The following is a 13,838-nucleotide window of genomic DNA, read 5'->3' as shown; positions in this document are numbered from 1 at the left end:
TCCAGCACCTGCAGGCTCCCACTTCACACCAGCTGCAATGTGCGCATCTCCTGCCCTTCAACAGTGCGCGCCTGAGCCTTGGACTCATGGCTGCTATGCTCGGACATCAGCGACCTATGCCTCTCATGCCTCCTCTTCTTCATCAGCATCAGAGACTGATGTCTATGGTGCTGAGACAGCGATGGTGCCTGTGCCTGCTCCTGGTGCTGAGAGTCCTTGGACGGCACCGTGTTAGATGGTGGCGGTGCACTTTGCTCTGAGGAGGCCCCACTCTCCACACCTGCTGGGGACACCTGCTGGGGACTCCTGAGGTTTAAGAGTCACCTCCATTAGTAGGACTTTAAGGTGCTGGGCCCTATTTTTTAAAGTTCTGGCCTTAAAGGACTTACAAATTGAGCAGCGCTGCTGCAAGTGGCCTTCCCCCAAGCAAATCAGGCGAGACAAACGGGGGGTCACTCTTGGGCATACATTTGCCGTACATTGAACAAGTCTTAAAGCCTGGGAGCCTGGCATTCAGCACTGAGGCACCGAGGGGAACGGACAACCCCACCTCAGCTATTAGTGAAGACACTAAAGACTAACTATTAGACTCTAAAACTATTTACACGCCTTTAAGAACTATGTGCAGTATAATAGGCAACTAGCTACTTAATTAGAAAGAAGAAACCAAGAGCTCCAATGACTGACAGTGCGGCAACAAGGAACTGACAGGAGTTGTGGGGGTCGGGGGTCGGGTGGTACATATATTGGTTGCCATATTGGCACCACTCCAGGTGCCGCTGCACCAACCCTATGGCTACTGGCTAGGGCAAAAAGCTTCCAGCGACTGGGCGTGCACCTGTGCACACCCAACTTGGAATGGACATGAGCAATCACTTGAAGAATTACTGCTATCCCCATTTTACAGGTGTGGAACTGAGGTACAGAGAAATTAAAGCCTGAAGCCTAAAAATGACAAGACTCTAAGTGACGTGACTATAGCCACAGAGGGAATTCTGGGGGTGGAACCTCTTGCTCCCAAGTGACAGCCTGATTTCCCTAAGCACTGGACCATCCTTCCATTCTAGCAATTTCCAGCTACCACAAGCTGTGTCTACACTGCACACTCTGTTCATTTTGATATACAGACTACATACACTGCACTGCCCCCGAGCAGGGGTACTGCCAAACCTCTTGGGGTATGTCCCCTATAGGGCTCTCCACTTTCTCAGGCTGTGCCACTGCTACTGTTTGAGCCATTGAGTGTCCTGTAGCTACCTCCATGCAGCTAGCAACCTCCCCGATGCAGTTGTTCCTCAGTGAAGGGAAAGACACTGGCAGCTGGGGCACAGCAGCAAGAAAAGGGTCCATCAACTCCATGCTGTTTCCTTCTTCCCCCTCCACTGGACCCTTTCACAAACAGGTGTAGCAATACACCACAGCCTGCTTTGCAAGGTGGCCTGTAGATACACATATACCACATGCTCCTCTACATAGTGTGCAACCAACGTATAGCTTCTGGATACACCTTCACTATGCAGAAAATTGGCCCCCGGGTCACCTAGTGGGGATGCACAAAAATCAAACTATCGGGGTTGACAGTCAACCCCTGTACTCCTCAATATTGTGAGGCATAAGGAATGTCAACAGAAGAGTGTCTCTGTGAGGACAGACAGGTAAGTTGATTAGCGGTAAGTCGATTGCAGGTAAGTTGAGTCTAGCTACACCATTGGTGTAGCTTGACTTGCACATCTACAATTGCCCATAAGGCCCTTTTTTGAAAGAAAACACAGAGCATCCACACACAAAGGCCATTTCTACACAGGCCACTTTCTTCGAAAGTGGCATGGTAACACACAACCCTAAACATGCTAATGAGGCATGGATGCAAATTCCCTGAGTCTCATTAGCATACAGTCACGTGATTTGGAGTCTGGAAGACCATTCTTCTAGACTCCAAAAAGCCATGTAGAAGTGTGGCCCTGGGGGGGTGGGGGGTGGGGGGCTTCTGGAAGGAAGTCCTTCATCTGGAGGCCCCTTCTTCCCGAAAATTTTTGAGAAGAAGGGGCCACCGAAAGAAGGACTTCCTTCCGGAAGACCCCCTGGGGGCCACGCTGCTATATGGCGTTTTGAAGTCCAGAAGAACGGTCTTCCAGACTTCAAATCATGTGACCATATGCTAATGAGGCTCAGGGAATTTGCTTCCGTGCCTCATTAGCATACTTTGGGCCATGTATTACCATGCCACTTTCGAAGAACGTGGTCTGTGGAGAAATGGCCAAAATGTGCTCTTTCGGTCCAAAATCAAAAGAACGCGACTTTTCCTTCAGAAGCCCTCTTCCATACTGAGATCAGGAAGCATACCGCCTTTCGAAAGGTTTGTTCATCAAAAAGCGTGTGTAGACGCTTCAGGGCTCTTTTTCGTAAAGAGCAGTCCACATGGTGCTAGATTTTTTTATCTCTGGACCAGTCTTTTGAAAGAGTGGGGACTGTGTAGATGGTCTCTGTGGCTGTTTCTACACATGCTAATAATTGGCCTGAAATATGCTAATGAAGTGCAGATGCAAATTCCCCATTGCTCATTAGCATAAGGTCACATGATTTGGAGTCTGTAAGACGTTCTGCCAGACGCCGAAATGCCATTTAGAAGCTTGGCCCCCAAGTGGTCTTCCGGAAGGAAGTCCTTCTTCTGGAGGCCCCTTCTTCCTGAAAAGTTTTGGGAAGAAGGGGCTTCTGGAAGAAGGACTTCCTTTTGGAAGACGCGCCCCTCCCCCCCCCGGGGGGCTGTGCTTCTAAACGGCATTTTGTAGTCCGGAAGAACGTCTTCCGGACTCCAAATCATGTGAGCCTCATTAGCATATTTCAGGCCATTTATTAGCATGCCACTTTCAAAGAAAGTGGCATGTGTAGAAATGGCCTATGAGAAGAACGTCTTCTGAAAGATCATCTTTCCAAATATCACTGTAGTGTAGACGTAACTGGTACGTCTACACAGCAGCCCTATTTTCAAATAAGCTATTCTGGAAGAGCTGTTCCAAAATAGCTATTTCAAAATAATGCTACTACACACAAAAATACATTTAGAAATAGCAATTAGCACAGGCTGCCTATTTTGAAATAGTGCCATCAAATGCATTATGGCTCATTTCAAAATAGAGGCTATTCCCTGTGGCTGTGTCTACACTACAGTTCCCTTTTTAAATGATGGCTTTCAAAACTAAATGGCAAAAGACGACCTTTTGAAAGGGAGTAAACAGGGATCAAACCAGCAAATAGGGATCAAAGGTCCGACCTGCCCACTCAGAGGGCCCCCACCACACTTTCAAAAGGAAGCATCTGCACATCCCAGGTTGCCCTTTCAAAAGTACAGGACCAGGAAGTGCTGCAGGTAGGGTCAGGTGGCAGATGAGCCCATCCGGGGCCCCTGTCTGCTGCCTCTTTAAAGGGACCCGCTGTCTAGCCTCGCCCTGCACACGTTGAGGGCCAGCTAGTTGTCCTTAGCCATGCAGACTGAGAGTGAGTGGAAGAGGTACCCTGGGTGCCCATGGACCTGGAGCAGGTCCCCGTGCCCATCAAGGCTGTGGCCAGTGTGCTGGCCCCAGTGCTGGCTGTGGTTAACCAGCAGCTTTGGGTGGCCACCCTGGCTACAGAACTTCAGGCTGACCAATGGGACATTCCTGGAGCTGTGCCACTGGCTTGCCTCAGTCCTCCAGCACCACGACACCCACATGAGGTCAGTTCTTTCGCTCCAGAAAAGGGTGGCAATCGCCCTCTGGAAACTGGCCACCCCAGACAATCACTGATCATCAGCTACCAATTTGGGGAGGACAGGTCTACCATCGGGGCTGTACTCAATGAGGTCAGCTATGCCCAGGTCACACCCATACCTCATGCAGGGGGCAGTGGGCACGGCACCAAGGGACACCTTTGGGAACTGGGAGGGGCAGCCCCCTCTGGGGCTGGGGCTGGGGATGGGGACATGCAGGGGGCAGGTGCCCCCGGGAGGCCTGCCCTGCAGGGGATGGGGGCGGGGACATGAGGGTGCATGGTAATGAGGGATTTTGGCAGATACTAATGAGGCACTGCCATGAATATGCAGTGACTCATTAGCATAATGGTGGCCATGTACGCTTTGAACATGCCACTTTCAAAACACACGCTGCCCGTGCAGCCAATGGGCCTCTCAAAACGACCCCGATTTCAAAAGACTCTCCCTCACAAAACCACACCTTGTAATACATGTACCAGTGACACAGAGCTGTGAACTGAATGCTCAATAGTTTTAAATCTCCTACAGCATATCGACTGAGGCCCTCCAAAGTATATGTAAACATTAAAATTTCAGCATCAGCTGTATCAGGTTTAAACTGTTTTTTGCACAGCAGACTAGCAATTCAGAAATAAATCATCAGGAAAAAGATGTCAGCTAATGAAGGACTCAGACTCGACCCCTTTAGGCTAACAAAGGCCTTTTCAAATCAAATCGAGACAACATTTCAGCAACGGTGGGGGGGTAGGGGGAAACAGTTGTTTTATACAACGCACTAAGTATTTTCATTTAGTCAAAAGTCTTCTGCCTTTATGTCTGAAGCAGGAAGATATGTCACATCTTATTGCATTCCAGGATTGGTTTGTTGGGTTGAATCCTGCATAGTTTAGAAGGTCAAATGCAAACCAGACAGGACAAATACACAATGCATCTGCTCAGAGGGCTAGTCACTCACATTCATGATTCATTCTGTGAGGCTAAGGAATGGAAGGCATGAGAGCAGCAGAATGAGGACAGTGGGTTTCAACATCAGCAGACTTTGGCAGACTCAGAACTCTTAGGTAAAGTCTCAGAAGAAGGCAATCAAGGGATAAAGGCACAGCCATCTGCTTCCTCTGGGCCCCAGGGGTGCTTATTCCTATGCTTGGCCCGCTACTCTCAAGCCTCCTAACCTTCTCCTGAGTGCACCCAAGCCTGCTCATTCCTGCTTCGCGCCACAGAACAGCTGAGCGGGGTGGGTGGGAGGGATGGAAAGGAATTGATTGGTGGGGCTCTTATTGGAAGGGAGGAGCTGGGTGGGGGTGTGGAGGCTGGCTGCTGGTAGATGCTGAGCTTCCAATTCTTTTTTTTTTTTTTTTTTTTTGTTACTCTGGATGCTCCAACCCAGCCCTGTGTAAGGGATATAGGAAAATTCAGTCATGGAATTCACTAGACTTCTGTGGCCTTCCACAAGCTTTCCTGTTTACACTATCAGCTGTGTCAAGAGCAGAGGAGCATGTGGGGAAAGGAGCTGTTGTGGGTTATTTTTAAATAGGACCATATTAAAACCCCCAATCAGGGCTATGTTACACTCATCATAAAGCCAGCAGTAGCCTTGCTGCTGAAGACAGACCTTGCTGCACTATGACTGATTGAGGGAGGGGAAGTGCGTTGCATCAGGGATCATATGAACCAGTGTTCCCTGTAATCTGACCACATAGGTGGTTGTCCTGGAGTGATTTAGGTGCTGCCCCAGGGCTTAGCAGAGCATCCACAGCCAGCGGCAGGTGTTTCTACTGGTGGTGCACATATGGACATGCTTTGGGGCATATAACATTTATTCTGCCCATGGACAGAAAAAATTACAGGGAACACTGATATGCACCATCTTTGAAGCAACTGTTCTTCAGGTTTAGGCTTGGGGAGTGAGGTCTCTGCCATGCCTCTGTGCATCCCAGCCAGTATTTTAACTTAAATATCACAATGGAATAGTCCAGGCACTCCATTACACATGCCTTTCTATCAGAAAAGGCACACGGATATAATTGCCTAACAAACACAAGGTTTTAGCTGTTCAGCGCTGCCTAATTTTAATGGAAATTGGTTATTTAAAGCTGCTTTGAAAAATCTCAGCAAATATTTATATTTTAGGCTTTTCCAGTTTAAATTATTTATTTATTTATTTTTAAGCCACAGACATTGATGCACTTAAACTTTTTTCATTTGGATTCCACCATGAGTACTTTGTTTACCTCTTTCTTAGGTCACTGACAATCCTGATATGTTGTGGAAATTCACTACAGCATCACAGAAACAACAAGATGTTCTGTGGCACCTTACACACAAACAGATATTTTGGATCATAAGCTTTTGTGGGCAAACACCTACTTTGTCAGATGCACTAATTCTTAAAAGTTTAGAATTTGCTTCATGGGATAAGAAAATACAGTAAAGCTATTTGAACAAATCTTGTTTTCACCCAGTACAGGATACCATAACATCACATCATTTAATGTATAATATAACCTTTATTTTTTTCTAAACTCTCGGAAACTTACATAACAAACGTGCTTTAATTATGACACCATTTATAGACATTAAAATGCATCTTAATTTATAAATATTGTACATTTGGTCCAAAGAACAGGCTTTCAGTTTACTAAATAGTACTATACTCTTTTAAACAGGCTCTGTATATATTTTAGTATATGTATATATTACATATATATTTTTATATAGAGATAGATTTGCTTGGTGTTTAGAGAATAATTCCTTATTGCAAAAAGCATATGATCATACAATAATTTTTCTTCTTTAGGGCAAATACTGCAAAAAGATACAGATATTCACAGCTTACACACAGTAGTTCTACAACACTATTATTTGTGCTATATATGATAAGTGTTTGTGCAGAGCTTTGTTAAAAAAACAGGTCTGCCAAACATCTGTCATAATTGTTTACAATCAAACATTAAATACTGCATTTTTCTTAGAACAACATGGGACTTGATTACATTAAACAATAAAGTGGAAGTTGGAATGTTTATCCTTAGTCTAATGAAAGTCACAGGTATCATGTGTCTGCATGATTAGTAAGTATGATCTATGGTTTTGCTAAACCCTGAAAACTTACAAGACTTTTTTGAATTTAGATATGAATTCAGCTATAAACATTTAAAATGTATGTTCGATTTCAGAATATTTTTACAGTTTATCTACTGTATGGAACAGCTATAGACATTTAAAATGTATCTTCAATTTCAGAATATTTTTACAGTTGATCTACTGTATGGAACAGTTTAGAAGCTACTAAACAATACTTTGTGATTGTATGACATAGGTTGAAATATATGTGTATATATATTTTTCTACAATAATGTGCTTGACATTCTGAGAACAATACCTTATTGCAAGAACATATGTTTGTCACCTTCAGACAAAAACAACAAAAAACCCAACGTTCACAGTTAATGTTTTTCACATAGTAGTTCTACATAAAATATGTGCTATCTAACATTGTTTGTTGCACAAAAGTTTGCTGAAAAAGCATGTTTCATTGCACAGTTTTGTCACAGTCATCTACAATCAAACATCAAATACTTCATTCCCCATAGCTCTTGCCATCCTGCTTATAGCTGCCAAATAAGAAATGCTGAATAGGGCCTGATCTTGCATTCTCTATGCAGGAAGAACTTTCAATAGCTTCACTGGGAGATTTAGCTGTGTGGGAAATTCAGAGCAGAACCCATAATGGAGCTTTTTACATTGTAGCAATAACCTTGTGCCTTCATCACCACCGTGAACAATGAAAAAATCAGGATAATTAAAAAAAAAAAAAGTCTTCAAAGTGCTAGAGTGGTCCACAACGTATTATGTACCTTTCAGTATAAACTGTATTGACGGACCTTTAAACAGACTGAATACAACAGTCCATGATTTAAAGCCATAAATTAGAATTATAGGGAGATGGTTAATATTTAAACTAACATTTTGGTTTCTATTTTCGTGGCAAAATGGTATTTTTGGCAATGGTGTAATATAATCGGAAACATCACTTGTCTTTGACTACAAATAATTTGTACTGCTTTAACCTGGGAAACTTAGGAAGATCTCATAATAGTTTCAAATCACTATGTATTTTGCTAAAACATTGTAATGAAACATTTTGCATCTACAATGTGCATTTGCAATTCAAAAATATAAACATAGAAGTAAATGATACCGTATATTTTACTATAAGAGCATATTGTGACTTTGCGGAAGTAAATGCAGAAAGCCTAAGTGTAGATAATGCATTCAGCTAGTATGTAAGAAATTGTTTATACTATGTTTCTATGAATATCAATTGAACTGAACCTATATAGGAATGGTTTGTAACATACATAAACTTAAGTTGCCTGAAAAATAATGAAAAGAACAAAAAAAAAATAGTATTTGCTAACATGAGTTTCAAGGGCAAACTTTTCACTGGAAAACACCTGTGTACAAAATTCTTTGTCTCTAAAAAACAGCTTTCATATTTAATTGTACGTCCTGCAAAGTCAGAAATAACAGTCTTGGGATTCAGCTGTAAGAAATATATCATTAAACTACTAAAAATCATCAGCACAAAACATCAAATCGTTATGCTAAAAGATAGACTAAAAATGTCCTGCACCTTAGTTTATAAATTCCAAGATAGTTGACTCTTATTTGAAAGGATAAAAACATTAACAGTCTGTGGATTGCCAGAAAACATAACACTGTCAACATCTGAGCCCCCCGAATGGTTTGATTGTACCCCCAACAATTCCTTTATAGGGGTGACATGTTGGTTTTTTGTTTTTTTTGTTTTTTTTGTTTTTTGCCACTAGAGGTAGGTAATTATATTCTCAAACATAAATTTGTGGTCATATTCAACCATATTTCTTGTTTTTCCAGAGTAGCATTTGTACCTTTCCAATAGAGAATTTTAGATATATGCCTCTTTATTTGCGGAGTTGCTTTGCTGAACTTGATCTGGACCATTTTCAGGATGAGTAATGTCTTCACTTGGCTGAATCATTACTTGGATGCGCTGTCAAAAAAGGCGAGAAGTAGTAATTATTTCTGAACTTCTCATTCAAGTCTGATCTAAAAATCTTTCTCCTGCTATTGCTGTTGAGATGGACAATCCTATCCATTCCACCAGCTGTGTCAAAGGTTAAAATACTAAAATATGCAGTCATGCTTGAACCTTTTAGTAACAAACACCATTAAATGTGAGTATGTTGTGTACTTTATCAGGACAGGCATGGGGATAACATAAAAGGAGTCAGGCGCATTAACAAAAAATGTGAAGCGCTCAGTTAAGGATTCTTGACTGAAGTGCTTTAGTGGAATTTGGCTTTATTGGGATGAAAAGGGTTTCAGGTAGGCAAATCATACATTTTTAGAAAAACTCTTTTTGCATTTATTGCTTATCAAGCAGCCAGACACTGGCATACTTGATGGTTTTGATTATCATTTGACACTGGCCGTGTCTACACGAGCCCCAGACTTCGAAATGGCCACGCAAATGGCCATTTCGAAGTTTACTAATGAAGCGCTGAAATGCATATTCAGTTCTTCATTAGCATGCGGGTGGCTGTGGCACTTTGAAATTGACGCGCCTCGCCGCCGCGCAGCTCGTCCCTCCATGAGCTGATGGGAATAAGGGGACTTCGAAGTAGGCGGCGTCCTTTCGAAAAGGAGCCCCGTCTGGACGAGATGCCCAGTGGCGAGGCGCCTCAATTTCAAAGTGCCGCGGCCGCCCGCATGCTAATGAAGCACTGAATATGCATTTTAGTGCTTCATTAGTAAACTTCTAAATGGCCATTTGAGTGGCCATTTCGAAGTTTGGGGCTAGTGTAGACACAGCCCCTGTTGCATTTTTCTCACTTGAAATCACAATCCTTGGTAATATCAGAGGTCCTGAATCAGAGTTTTTTAGCAAAAGACTGTCAGTTCTGAATCTGTGATCAGTAAGTAACTTTTGGAGCTGGTGAGAAAATAGAATTTCCATTCTGCAGAAAGTTCTCACACTGAGATATTTGTTTTGATTCTGCAAAAGGTGAAAAAAAATCTTAAACAGAAAATGTTGACTCTTTTCTGAAATTCACTCTGAGTTTTGGTTATAACACTATGGCTGCGTCTACACGTGCACGCTACTTCGAAGTAGCGGCACCAACTTCGAAATAGCGCCCGTCACGTCTACACGTGTTGGGCGCTATTTCGAAGTTGAAATCGACGTTAGGCGGCGAGACGTCGAAGTCGCTAACCCCATGAGCGGATGGGAATAGCGCCCTACTTCGACGTTCAACATCGAAGTAGGGACAGTGTAGACGATCCGCGTCCCGCAACATCGAAATAGCGGGGTCCTCCATGGCGGCCATCAGCTGGGGGGTTGAGAGATACTCTCTCTCCAGCCCTTGCGGGGCTCTGTGGTCACCGTGGGCAGCAGCCCTTAGCCCAGGGCTTCTGGCTGCTGCTGCTGCAGCTGGGGGTCCGTGCTGCATATACAGGGTCTGCAACTAGTTGTTGGCTCTGTGTATCTTGCACTGTTTAATGAAAGTGTGTCTGGGAGGGGCCCTTTAAGGGAGCGACTTGCTGTTGAGTCCGCCCCGTGACCCTGTCTGCAGCTGTGCCTGGCTCCCTTATTTCGATGTGTGCTACTTTGCCGTGTAGACGTTCCCTCGCTGTGCCTATTTCGATGTTGGGCTGAGCAACGTCGAAGTTGAACATCGACGTTGCCAGCCCTGGAGGACGTGTAGACGTTATTCATCGAAATAGCCTATTTCGATGTCGCAACATCGAAATAAGCTATTTCGAAGTTGGGTGCACGTGTAGACGTAGCCTATAGCTGTGTCTACACGTGCACGTTACTTCGAAGTAGCGGCACTAACTTCGAAATAGCACCCGTCGCGGCTACACGCGTCGGGCGCTATTTCGAAGTTAACTTCAACGTTAGGCGGCGAGACGTCGAAGTCGCTAACCTCATGAGGGGATCGGAATAGCGCCCTACGTCGACGTTCAACGTCGAAGTAGGGACCGTGTAGACGATCCGCGTCCCGCAATGTCGAAATTGTGGGGTCCTCCATGGCAGCCATCAGCTGAGGGGTTGAGAGACGCTGTCTCTCCAGCCCCTGCGGGGCTCTATGGTCACCGTGTGCAGCAGCCCTTAGCCCAGGGCTTCTGGCTGCTGCTGCTGCAGCGGGGGATTCATGCTGCATGCACAGGGTCTGCAACTCGTTGTCGGCTCTGTGTATCTTGTGCTGTTTAGTGCAAGTGTGTCTGGGAGGGGCCCTTTAAGGGAGCGGCTGGCTGTTGAGTCCGCCCTGTAACTCTGTCTGCAGCTGTGCCTGGCACCCTTATTTCAATGTGTGCTACTGTGGCGTGTAGACGTTCCCTCGCAGCGCCTATTTCGATGTGGTGCTGCGCAACGTCGATGTTGAACATCGACGTTGCCAGCCCTGGAGGACGTGTAGATGTTATTCATCGAAATAGCCTATTTCGATGTCGCCACATCGAAATAGGCTACTTCGATGTAGGCTTCACGTGTAGACGTAGCCTATGTGATCAGGTTTCTCTAGATATCGTTAGCAGTCACACTATATTTAGTTACTACTACTTGATAAATGATTGTTGATAAATGATGTTTTAAAAATGGCTAATCAAATGTTATAGATTGGTGTGTAGTTTTGAACTGTATTCAAACATCAGCTGCTATCTTTAAACTTCTATAATGGTCTTCATATCTGTATCATGTAGTAATGACTTATCAAACCTTTCTGAAGAGAATCTTAAGATAAAGGGCAACCAGATAGGTGGACTTCTGTCAGGGTATCATACAGCCTGGCTGAAAAGCAAATCTATTCCTAGCATTCCATTTCTACGTATGCATCCCAAGAGAGATTTCAAAAATATAAGCCACCACTATCATTGACTTATTTTTTTTCACAATCTTCCATGAAACATCATCACAGCTGAGTGAAGACAAGTGTTTAGGCCACATATCTGAGCTATTTGAGAGACATTCTGAGGTCACTTCCAACCATATGATTCTGTGACTGGACTTAGGTTCATCTACCTTGTTCCAAGGATTGTTGTGTTCCAAACTGACTTAAGGAATCTTCTATAAAATCTGACATGAAACTGACAAGCTTTGGTTCCACCCAATCATGAACAGAGGAAGTTCCTGTAATTTTGCTGAAGAAATCTTTCTCAGAAACAAGGATCACAATGTAGTTTAGCACAGGAAGATAAAGTATGTGCTCAGGTAAAATGTATTTGGTGATGATATTAGATAGTTGTACAATGAAATATATAGTATTTTGGTCCCATAGCAGCATCTGCCTGACTGTCTGAAACAGTTTTAAAAATATTAATGACATAAGTGTCTTCCAACATCCTTATTAAGCTGGCAATGCTGTCACCTCCATTTTATAGATAGGAAAATGAAGAAGAGCAAAGTTAACAGTAAACATACAAAATGAAAAAGGCCTTTATTCAAGTTAATTGAAAGACTAAACAATGCTAAAGCACAAATATATTCAATGGACCTGATGTTGGGACAATTTCCCACTGTGAGGCACTGGGCAGTCAGGCATAAGTTAAAGCAGACTCCAGGCTGCTCTGCATCAGGGGCCACAACAGCTCCAAGACTGGAAGAACACACAAGTGGGCTAAAGCTTTATGTGCCTCTGCCCACTGTCCACATAACTCACAACTTAATCACACCTCTGCATCTGGGACAATATGGATGGGAACAAAGTGGGTGGGCTCACAGCAAATTTATCTGTCTCAAGTTCAGAGATTCTGCCCAAAAGGAACCATTATTACCTAGTTGAATTTCCTGCATGGCACAAACCATGAAAGCACACCCACAGATTTTTGCACCAAGTCCCTTTTGAATGAGCTTATCATTTAGAAAGGTCTGCCCTCCCGAGTTAAGCAAATCTGCAAATGACTGAGAAGCCAACACATCCCAAGGTCTTCACTTCCCTCATTTCTGGAGAACTTGGGCAAGATCCCTCAGGGTGCACCAATGATATTGTGCAAAACAGCTCTACCTTCACCTAGGCAGGGGCCCACTTCAGGAGGCAGAACTGTCATTTGTGTCACAGCCTTGTGGGATATCACTATGGCAGGGAAGTAATGAGCCTATATACTTGCCTTTCAAAATACATTTTGCAGTCACCTTCATACATACTAAAGGCCCTGTGAGAGACAAAACCAAACACCGTGTGTTGGCTTTACCTAGCAGTGTCCAGAGCAGGAAGTTTGTGGCAAGCCAGGAACAGATCCTAGATCTCTTGGAGAGAGATCCTGTGCGGTGTACACTAGCCTATCCTGCAGCCTTTGCTCATGAGAGCAATCACATTAGAGAAAACAGGACTGCTCTTATGAGCCTTGGCTTCAGCACTTCGACTCCAGTTCCACCATTCTGGATTTTCAGTCTCATCCCCAGCAGGATATAGGCAGGAGTGACCCATTTTTAGTTCCTTCTGAGAGTCAAAATCGGCATGGACTTCTGGGCAGGTTATGTTCTGCAGAAGTTGCCCAATCCTTCATGCATTACACAGGGAGAATACTTATTCACCCTCATTGGGAATTATGCCTGGAGGAGGACTGCAAGGAAGTTATGGCAAAAGAGGCCAGATTCTCCAGTCTGCTAAGGCTACATTCTACTGTTACGCAAATGGGCCAGGAGATGAGTAGGTGGCAGGCTGAGGTGGGCTGGGAACTTGAAGCTCAGCTCCACTGCTCTCAGAGACCTTGTACCAGCCCCACAAGTTACAGCAGGCTCGTTCCCACACCTCTACATTGTGCTGAGAGCATGTAGTCACACTCGTCTCCCGTTCCTCAGTGCAGGTTGGATGCAGCAGAGAACAGGGGCTCAGGTCTTCAGCAACATCACAGCCAGAACTTCCAGTAGATTAAAGAGAGCTACAGAGACTTGTTGCTATCAGGATCTGTGGGGCCAGAGCCTTAGATGTATCAGCCTCAGTATAATAAACTGAAGACAGATTAGTGATTGTTTCCACATCCTTTTGTTTGCAGCAAAATGACTGAGTTAAGATGCTAAGGGAACTACCTCCACGAATCATCTGTT

General features: G+C 44.1%; 1 protein-coding gene across 1 annotated transcript in view; it reads right to left on the bottom strand.

Moving 5' to 3' along the window:
• Positions 1-8,661: 8,661 nt before the first annotated feature.
• The window catches only part of SLC6A1 (solute carrier family 6 member 1), a 55,575-nt gene continuing 50,398 nt past the window's right edge, over positions 8,662-13,838 (bottom strand). The window contains exon 14 of the mRNA XM_075004841.1: positions 8,662-8,783. Within this exon, the coding sequence (XP_074860942.1) occupies positions 8,679-8,783 (105 nt within the window). The 3' untranslated portion in view covers positions 8,662-8,678. The remainder of the gene's footprint in view (positions 8,784-13,838) is intronic.

The sequence above is a fragment of the Carettochelys insculpta genome, chromosome 11 (genome assembly GCF_033958435.1).
Source record: "Carettochelys insculpta isolate YL-2023 chromosome 11, ASM3395843v1, whole genome shotgun sequence".
Lineage (NCBI taxonomy): Eukaryota > Metazoa > Chordata > Testudines > Carettochelyidae > Carettochelys > Carettochelys insculpta.
The sequence above is the reverse complement of the archived record's forward strand: the minus strand, read 5'-3'. Positions and strand labels throughout refer to the sequence as shown.